Below are 9806 nucleotides of genomic sequence, written 5' to 3' on the forward strand. Positions count from 1 at the left end.
CAGGGCTGGCTGTGGCCCAGGCTGGACTCAAGCTCCTGGGCTCAAGGGGTCCTCCCTCCCCAGCCTCCCAAGCAGCTGGGACTGCAGGGGTGCACCACCACGCCCGCCTGCGGTGATTTTCGAAGGGAAGAAAGGAATAATAAACAACGGTGGTGCCCATTGCTAAGGATGGGTGAGTGGAAGTCGGGAGGCCTGAGTGGCTCCCCAGGCCACCTGGCTGGCCCCACGTTCTCATTCCCCCGGCCCTCAGTTTCTCCAGCTGTAGGGAAAACGTGCCACTCCACCGGCCCAGGCTGCGGAGAGGCGGGACGAGCAACCCAGCAAGGCCCAGCCCTTGGCTCCATGTCCTCTCAGGATGGGCAGGCAGATGCTGCTCCTTCTCCTAAGAGGCAGGCCAAGGAGCAGGCGGTCGGAGGGTGTGCCCTGAGAGCCAGGTCGAGGGAGGAGGGTCTTGTGGCAGGAGTGGGCACGGGAGAAGTGAGCCCAGGCTGACGTCACAGGGAGGCCGGGACCCCCTACGACCCTTCAGTGCCGTCCCAAGCTGGGCTGAGACGGCTGGGCCATTCCACGGAGGCAGTGACCCAGGAAGGGTGCCCTGGGGTGGGACAGCTCGCGGCAGTCCAGGGATCCCTGTAGGGGGCTGTTCAAGGTCAGCGGCCTGCAGTATCCACACAGTTGGGGCAGTAAATCCTCTCTTCAAGGAAGGAGCGGATGGCTCTACTACAACGGGCAGCCTAGGGGCTGAGTACCTGGTGCCCGGCACAGTGAGGCACACACTCAAGATGTGCTTGCTGAAGACGCCTTCCCTCTCAAAGCCTGGCTGACACCACCCCGAGGCTGAGCACAGCACTGCCTCCTCCATGCAGTCCGCCCTGCTCCTTCCTGCTGGATGTGCTTCCCCCCCATCGCCACCCCGCACAGCTATGCCCTAAGCTCCGTCTTGGTGGCACTTGGCTCGTCCTGCCGTGGAGTGTGTCTGGCGGCTTGGCCTTCCAGCCATACACTCCTTGGGGACTGAGACACGATGCTCCTTCCGTGGTGCTCACGGCAGGGGCCCAATGAAGGACCGAATGACTGGACGAGGAAGAGGATGAGGTGGGCAGGGTCTGCCTGCTTGGGGGTCTGCAGGGCTGCAGCGTGGTGTAGTTGAAAGAGCATGGGCTTTGGAGTCACGGAGGCCTGGGCTGCTGATTTTGGAGCAGGCATTTCGCCTCTCTGAAACTCAGTTTCCTCCTCTGTGCTATGGGCCGCCAAGATCTATCCTACTGTGGGCATCCGGTGGGCAACCACCAACCTGGCTGGTGCTGCCTCAGCCTCTCTCCTACCCCACCGCAAGCCCCAGACCTCCACTCACCACTTCCCGGGAGGGGAGGCAGCTTGGTGCTCCGGGTGTGTGGCGCCGGCCCGGCCCACGAGCAGGAATCCTTGAGTGACCTGAGCTTCTCCTTCTTGAGCTGCTCGAGTCGGTGCATGGTGGTCATGTGTTTGCGCAGCTGCAGGCCTCCGGCGGAGGGGGAAGCCAGGGTGGAGGCGTCGGTTCCCAGGGGTGTGTCATCCAGGGCCGTCAGGTCTCCCAGGCTCCCGGGCCCCGTCCCGGGCATCTCCACGCCGCTGTCGTGGTTGGGGGCACTGCCCAGGGGAGAGGGCTCACTGCTGCAGGACGACGGGGCCCCGGGGCTGGACTGACACAGCTGCAGGGATGAGGAGAGAAGGCGGGCGCGAGCGGGTGAGGGCCACCAGGTCCTGCATCCGTGCCTGCACACAGGCTATCCCCTGGCATGCCCCGGGGCAGGCTGTGGGGGAGGAAGCTGCCTGAGAAGCTTGCAGGGAGACAGTCAAGTCACTTCGCTTCTTTGAACCTTGGCTTCTCCAACTGTGAGCTGGGCCTGAGCTACCCCCGGTGCGCGGTTAGTGGGGGACGGACAGCACGCGTCGCATGGACGGCACCAGGACAGCAGGAAAGAAGGTATGTAGCATGGCCAGCAGCAGCCAAGTCCCATGGGGATACGAGGAATGAGCAAACTTGCTGGCTTGGCACCTTCTCCCGAGTGAGGTGACCTCAACCCTTGCCTCGATGGCCACCCCACAGCCACCTGCCCTCTGGGCCGGGTGAGGAACAGGGAGCTCACGGCGCGTGTACACGGGGCAGAACGCCACAGAACAATGGCTCCGTTTCCTGTGACCTGAGACCCGGCCCAGGTGAAGTTTACCCCAGCACCTCTGGGCTCACTGTAGGCCGAGTGCTCCCCCAATCCCAGTGCCTTCCTGGGGAAGCTGCAGCAACACTCCTTCCCACGAGGACACAAGACCCACGGGAGCAGGGCCTTCTGGATCTTGCCCCTGGCGCCCTCTGCCATCCTCTGCCTGGCCCCCGGGGCTGCTGCAGCCTGGACTCACGCCTCCTATCGCTCTGGGCCTCATGCAGCCCGGTCCCCACGGCTCCCTGTACCCGCCAGCTCTGCCCCCGGCACCGCCTCCACCCATTCCAGCAGTCCCACTGCAGTGCCCTGCCGTGTGCCTGTCCAGACCCACCTTCCCGGGCCTGTGAGGACAGGTCGGTCTGTGCCGGGCAGCGGCACAGACAAGCCCCCCAGCCCACCCTCACTGGCCCAGCCCTCGTCCCTCCCCCCACCAAGCTCCTCGGCTCACCTCAGTACCGTCTATCCTTAGGGGAGGTACAGTCAGGAAAGAGAGGTAGAGACAAAGAACAGGTGGTTAGAATGAAGGAGTGGAGGCCAGAGGGACGAGGAGGCAGAGACAGGACAGGGGGGTGGGCTGTGGTGCTTGGGGACCGGCTGGGAAGTCACACACACAGGGGCCACCCCCACCCACAGACCCAGCACCTGGGGCGGGCATCTCCGTCCCCCACAGCCCTGCCACACTCCCAGCAGGAGCCGGGTCAGAGCAGAACTTGGGGACCTAGATGAGACAGCTTCCACATGAGGCCCGAGGTGGGGAAGGAAGGAAAGCCAAGTTGAGAGCGTGGGGCACTGCTGTGCCCTTAGCGGGGTGCTGGCGGGCAGAGCCCACCACCGTCTTGGGCCCTGGGCCAGAACTGCCTGGCTCCGCTTACCCCGGAGCTCTCGGTCTTGATGGCTTTGATGTGCAGGCAGTCCTCCACGGCCTGGCTGGTGCTGCCGGCCTCGGCGCTCCCCTCTGGACCCCGGCCGCTGGGCTCCGTGCTGGCTTCACTGTCGCCGTTCTCCTTGAGCAGCGGGGCGCGGAGGTGCACGTCATTGCGCTGCTTCTTGGTGACGTGGGCGTCGGGGCCGTGGACCGTTTTCACATGCTTCCGGAGAGAGCTGGGGTCTGTGTATCTCTTGGTGCAGCCTGGGATCTTGCAGATGTACGGTTTCTGGGGAGAGACCCAGGCCTGTGTCATGCATGGGGGTATGAGCACACCCCGCTCTCTTGAAGCCGCCACGCCCCTCAGCAGGGCCTCCCTGGCAGTCAGTGGTACTCCCGTGTACCTGCAGCCAGCGCCCTGTGGGGGGACCCTCGCCAGCCCAGGCCTTGTCTGCCACCTTTTTTTTTTTTTTTTGAGTCAGTGTCTCACTCCATCGCCCAGACTGGAGTGCAGCGGCATGCTCCCGGCCACCGCAGCCTCGACCTGCTGGGCTCCGGCGATCCTTCCACCTCAGCCTTCTGAGTAGCCGGAACTACAGGCGTGTGCTACCATGCATGGCTAGTTTTTGATTTATTGAAGAGACAAGGTCTCGCCAATTTACCCAGGTAGGTCTCAAACCCGCGGGCTCAGGCAATCCACTCACCTCAGCCTCCCAAAGTGCTGGGCTTACAGGCTGAGCCATGGAGCTGTTACCTGTCACTTTTTAATGCAGATATGCGCATGGCTAGGGGGCTCTCGCCACAAGGTGGAGTGGGGGGGGGCACAGACCAGAAAGACTGTGGTGGCGGAGCACACACGTGCTTCCTGTGATCACAATGCTGCCTCTCTGTGAACAGGGAATTGGGATTTTTAATATCAGTAGCAAGTACATAATTCTGGTACCCTGTGAGATAGGCTGGCATCCCTAATTTCTCTGATGAGGAAAGACAGGCTCAGGGAGACAAAGAAACTTGCTCGAAAGCATCCAGCAGTGGGAGGAAAACCCAAGATATCTGAACTTCAGCCCTGGGCCATAAACACACGCGCAGTCATATTCACACACAGATGCACACCCACACAGATACCCTGCACATCTACACACACACACTTGCAAATACACACACGATCCCCTCCCCACCTCCAAGGCTGGCTCTTGTCTGTGGAGCCTCTGCGGGGTTCAGATGCCTTTGAACATTCCTCTAACTTCTTACAAGCCTCGGAGCAAAGTCCCTTTGGGGTCCAGGATGTGTCTCAGCTTTTAGAAATGCCCTTTCCCTAGTCTGTCTGAGCGACAGTGATTGTGGCTCCCGGTCGACGTCCCGCCCTGGCTTTCTCAGCCCTGCTAAGGCTGTGACTGCCTGGGGAAATAGAGGCTGCTCTGTGCCCTATCTGCGGGGGCTGATGGCCAAGGCAGGTCCAGGCAGCGCTAGCGGCTGGAGCATGTCACTGCTGGCCGCCCAAGCCGCTAGGTCAAGGGCTTGCCAACGCGTGCCACACTCAGATGGCGCAGCACTTCTCCCCCGGGGGCAACGGCAGCTGCTTTGCAGCGGGACGCCTACTTGTGGGTGGAACAGTAATTTTAGGGGTGTGAAGCGATGTCTCAAGGGGTTCTCACAGCAGCAGAAGAACCCACACTCCTGGGCACAACATACGAGCTACCTGGTGCCGGGGAATGTCACTTCGTCTCTTTGAGCATTATGTTCCGGATCGATAGGGCGGGGCAGGGGAAGCCACCAAGCGGCCCCGGGAATGAGGAGCAGAGGCCTGTCTCATGACACAGCAATCACGTGTGGGTCAGAGAGGTCAGTCCTTGCCTTGATGCTGGCTCCTTGGACCTCATGGAGGCCTTTGGGGAGGGCACCATTATATTTATTGCAGGGATGAGGAAACCGGGGCACAGTGAGGGTGAGTATGCCATGGGCCTTACAGGGCATCGACCCTTTCAGAACAGAGGGCGTGGCACAGAACGGGAGCCTGGCCTTTCCGGGTCTCTGAGTGCTAGGCAGCGGTGGGGGAAGGGCACCCGGGCACCTGGCTTCCTACGGCCCTGCAGACGCCTAGGAGCGGTGGGGCGTCAGCAGAGCCCCTGGGCGCACGCCTGGCCAGGGTACCTCGTTGGAGTGGGTGCGGTTCTGGTGCTTGGCGCGGTCCGAGGCGTTGGAGAAGGCCTTGTTGCAGCCCTCGTGCTCGCACACGTACGGCTTCTCCCCGGTGTGAGACCGCAGGTGCGTCTTCAGGTTCTCCAGGCGAGAGTAGGCCTTCGAGCAGCCCTCGAACTGGAAGGAGAAGGCTGGGTCAGTCGGGCGACCCAGGGGCAACACAGGGGCCCCGTCGCCCCTCCCTGCTCCCACCCCACTCCGCCCCGCCCTGCCAGAGCACCCAGAAGCACGCACGGTCGCCGTGACATTCTTGTCTACGAAACTTGGAAAGGGCGGAAGAGCCCAAAAAGAAAATGAAAGCCACCGCTGACACCCACATTGGTCTCGTTCTGGTGACTCTGCAGTTCATCCCCACATGCTTTTAAAACCCAAATCAGGAACCTATTTGGCATTCCGTCACACCTTCTACTTTTAAAAATCAGCACACTGGGGGGGATCTTCCTACATCATTAAACTTTTTTGAAATCTGTGATTTTCAACTGTTTTCCAATACAAATAGACTGCTTCTGTGCATTAAAATATGCTGAGGAGAAAATTCAGCGTCTCACCCTCGCTCCGGCCATGCTGGTCTCCTTTCAGTTTCTTGACCCCAGGAAGTTCTTCCCGGCTTGGGGCCTTTGCACACGCTGGCATCTCTGGCTGGAACCTTCCTCCACTCCCACTCGCCCTGGCCCATGGCCTGAGTCCCTCCCTTGCAGTCTGTTGGGTCATTCCTTCTGAGAGTGTTTTTTTTTTTGAGTTGGAGTCTCACTCTGTCGCCCAGACTGGAGTGCAGTGGCCGCTCCTGCCCACCGCAGCCTCGACCTGCTGGGCTCCGGCGATCCTTCCGCCTCAGCCTTCCGATTAGCTGGAACTACAGGCGCACGCTACCATGCCCGGCTCATTTTCTGATTTATTGTAGAGATGAGGTCTCGCCAAGTTGCCCAGGCAGGCTCAGGCAATCCGCTCATCTCAGCCTCCCAAAGCACGGGATTACAGGCTGAGCCACCGAGCCCGGCTAGAGAGTGTTTTTCTGATACTCTTGATTGCGAGGCTCTGCCCTTCCTCCCTTACAGTCCCTGACACAAGTTGGGATGACCTCCACCTTCGTCATTGTGTTATCTGGCCTTCCTCCTGGCATACAAGCTCCCCAGAGCAAGAACCTTACGGGGCTGGGGCACTGCTGTCTTCCTAATATTTAGCACCTAGGTACTCAAGAAACATTTCTTCAGAAAGGAAGGAAGAAAGGGGGGAACAAGGGAAAGAGGGAGCGGGGAATGGGGAGGGGACAGATGATCGCAGCAGGCTCTGCAGCCACGCCAAAGAGACTGCAGGTGCATCCACGGCACATGTGGAAATTGTCCTCAGAAGGACGCACACACCCCAGCTGGAACTGCCTCATCCTCCTCCACGTCGTTCCCTTTATTCCCGACCAGCCTGAGCACACTGGGCTCCACATGTCTTTTATCTGCGTCCACAGCTCGCAGCTCACATCATCAGAGGGCGGCAGGTCGCTACCCCTCAGGACGCTAAAGTCACTGGCTGCACAAACCCAGAAGCGCCAAAACGATCTTGCCAAAGGAGGACAAAGTCAGAGGACTCCAGGGTCCCGATTTCAAGCTTGCTACAGCTCTGCAGTCTTCAAGACTACATGTGGTCCAGGCATAAAGGGAGGCCGCAGAGGGCAACGGGATAGACCTGAGCGTCCAGAAACAAAACCCTTCGGGTCAATGTTGGGCTGTTAGGAATAATGCTGCTATGAACCGCAAAGCATAAACCCTTTAGGCCACACTTTAGGTCAACTGACTTTTGACAAGGGTACCAAGACAGTACAAAAGAGAAAGGACAGTCTTTCCACGAATGGACTGGGACAACTGCACGCATGGCCACATGCAAATAAATGAGTTCGGATCCCTACCTCACACCATGTATAGAAGTTAACTCCAAATGGATCAAATATGTATATGTATACACACACACACATTTATATAAATAAAAGTACATATCTATAAACTATAAACTCTTAGAAGAAAATATAGAAGTAAATCTTTGTAACCTTGGATTAGGCAACAGTTGCTTAGATATGACACTAAAAGCACAGCAATTTAAAAACTGTATTTCGTCAAATTAAAAAATGTGTGCTTTAAGATAAATGATCAAGAAAATGAAGAGAAAACCCATAGAATGGGAAAATTATTTGCAAATCATATATTTGACAAGGGTCTAGTAACTGGATAGAACACTTACGGTTTAACAGAAGACAAATAACTACATTTTTTAAATGGGCAAATATTTAAGTACAAAGTTTTCCAGAGAAGATGCACAATTGGCCAATAAGCATCCAAAAAGATGTTCAACAGTATTAGTTCCTAGGGAAATTTTAATCAAGAACACAATAAAACATCACTTCACACCTACTGGGATATGGCTGGAATAAAAAGAATAGGTAACAACAAGTGTTGGTAAGGATGTGGAGAAACCCCGTACGCTGCTGGTGAGAATGTAAAATGGTGCAGCCTTTTTGGAAAACAGTCTGGCAGGTCCCTAATTTCCATATGAACTAGCAATTCTACCCCTAGGTATACATACTCAAGAGAATTGAAAACATATGTCCACACAAAAACATAAACATAAATGTTCATAGCAGCATTATTCATAATAGCCAAAAAATAAAAACACAAATATCCATCCACTGATGAACAGGTAAACAAAATGTCATCTACCCAAACAATGGGATATTATGTAGCCATAAAAAGAAAGTACAACATGAATGAGCCTTGAAAACGTGTTAACTGAAAGAGGCCAAAGGCTACCTATTATATGATTTCATTTGTATGAAATATCCAGAGTAGGTGAATTGGGAGACAGAAAGTGGATTTGTAGCTATCTGACACTGAGAGAAGGACAGAACTGGAAGTGGTCACTAATGGACACAGGGTTTCTTTTTGGGGTGATGAAAATGTTCTGAAATTAACTAGTGGTGATGGTTGTACATTTTTAGACAAGGGTGAGCTTTATGGCATGTGGGTTATATCTCAAAAAAAAAAAAAAAAAAAAAAACTGGCTTGCCAACAAAAGCAGTGAATTTCAATGGATCCTGCATGCCATCAATTTTAAGACGACCTGATTCTAGAGATACTAAAGTGAGAACAAAATGTGTCTCAGAATCTATGAAATACAGTCATTCACAAAGAAGAGTTCTTAGCTGTTTCAGCCTGGACCCTCTCCCATTTTGAAAGGCAGCAATTTCTGTGTGTTAAAAAATAGTCTCACCAATTATAGTCACAAATCCTGTTGATTCCTTAAGGGAGACCATAGGAAGGGAGACCCCCCAAATCCCGGAATTTATTTATTAAAAACTGTGCATTTAGTCTTACATGTTTAAACTTCTGTCACCTTCAGAGTACTCTCTGGTTAATGCAATACACCTATCGAGACACTTTTTTTCACTGCTCAAAACAGTTTTTTACTCATTCATTTTGATGTCGTTTAGTGTTTCTGCCTCTTTTTATTTCACCTTTTCCACATCAGCAAAACATTTACTTCTGAGGACTTTTTTCCTCCAGGGAAACAAAAAAAAGGTCGCTCGGGGTGAGATGCGTGAATAGGGAGGGTGGAGGGCCAGGGGTCATGCTGTTTTGTGGTCAGAAACCGCTGAGCACTCAGGGTGGTGTGGGCAGGTGCGTTGGCATGGTGGACGAATCAGTCACCTGTTTGCCAAAACTCAGGATGTTTCTTCCGCAAACTGTGATGCAACCTTCTCAAAACTTACAGAGAAAAACTCTGGAAGACCGTTTGGTCCAGAGGAACAAATTCTGAGTGTACTACAAGGGGCACATCCCCCCGCCATCTAAAAGGATCCTTGAGTTCATGTAAAAAAAACTCCAAAAAACTTAGCGTGATTTTTAATCATCGTGGTTTAAGCTGTGACTCATCAGTGATACTTTTCTCTAAGTGTGCTACACTCTGTCTAGCGTCACCCAGCTAAGCAAACCACAAGGGTCCAGCTATGCCTTGGGGCTCACAATCACAGACATAACCAAAGAGACAGCCCCCCACCCCCTGCACGCCCTCCTGGAGTTACCAAGATGCTCACACCAGGGAGCGAGTTCACCGGGGTCTGGGACAGCAGGACGGAGGGGCCTGCAGGACCCCAGCAGGCAGAAGGCCAGGGCGGGAACGGATACCACCGCATCAGGCAAGGCCTGTTCCGAGGCTGCTGCTGTGGCTCGCTGCCCCCAGGCGTGGCCAGTGTGGCCAGACCCATCCCCTCGCCGACTCACCGTGCACTTGTGGGGCTTCTCGCCCGTGTGCCGCCGCATGTGCACCACCAGCATGTACTGCGCCTTGAAGGGCTTCTGCTCCCGCGTGCAGGCTTGCCAGCGGCACACAAACTCCTTCTTCTCCCCGTGGATGTGCTCGTTGTTGATGTGCTGCCAGACCGACAAGTCCACAGAGGGGGTGAGCCTGGCCGCCAGACCCGTGGGGCTCCCCCGGTGTGGATGGTGCCCCACAGACCATCAGCGGCAGCCGGCTGGCCACCCACCCCTGCCCTCTCCCAC

The 9806-nt window shown here is 55.7% G+C and overlaps 1 protein-coding gene across 1 annotated transcript in view; it reads right to left on the reverse strand.

Annotated features, from left to right (window-relative positions):
- Window positions 1-1354: 1354 nt before the first annotated feature.
- The window catches only part of LOC103268188 (zinc finger protein GLI2), a gene marked incomplete at its 3' end in the record, with an annotated part of 184745 nt that continues 176293 nt past the window's right edge, over window positions 1355-9806 (reverse strand). Inside the window, exons 9-12 of the mRNA XM_008065728.1 lie at window positions 9528-9677; window positions 5218-5382; window positions 3074-3355; window positions 1355-1691 (exon numbers count right to left, since the gene is read on the reverse strand). Of these exons, the coding sequence (XP_008063919.1) occupies window positions 1355-1691; window positions 3074-3355; window positions 5218-5382; window positions 9528-9677 (934 nt within the window). The remainder of the gene's footprint in view (window positions 1692-3073; window positions 3356-5217; window positions 5383-9527; window positions 9678-9806) is intronic.

This window comes from Carlito syrichta, unplaced genomic scaffold (assembly GCF_000164805.1).
Source record: "Carlito syrichta isolate Samal-C Ts95f unplaced genomic scaffold, Tarsius_syrichta-2.0.1 Scaffold308801, whole genome shotgun sequence".
Taxonomy (NCBI): domain Eukaryota; kingdom Metazoa; phylum Chordata; class Mammalia; order Primates; family Tarsiidae; genus Carlito; species Carlito syrichta.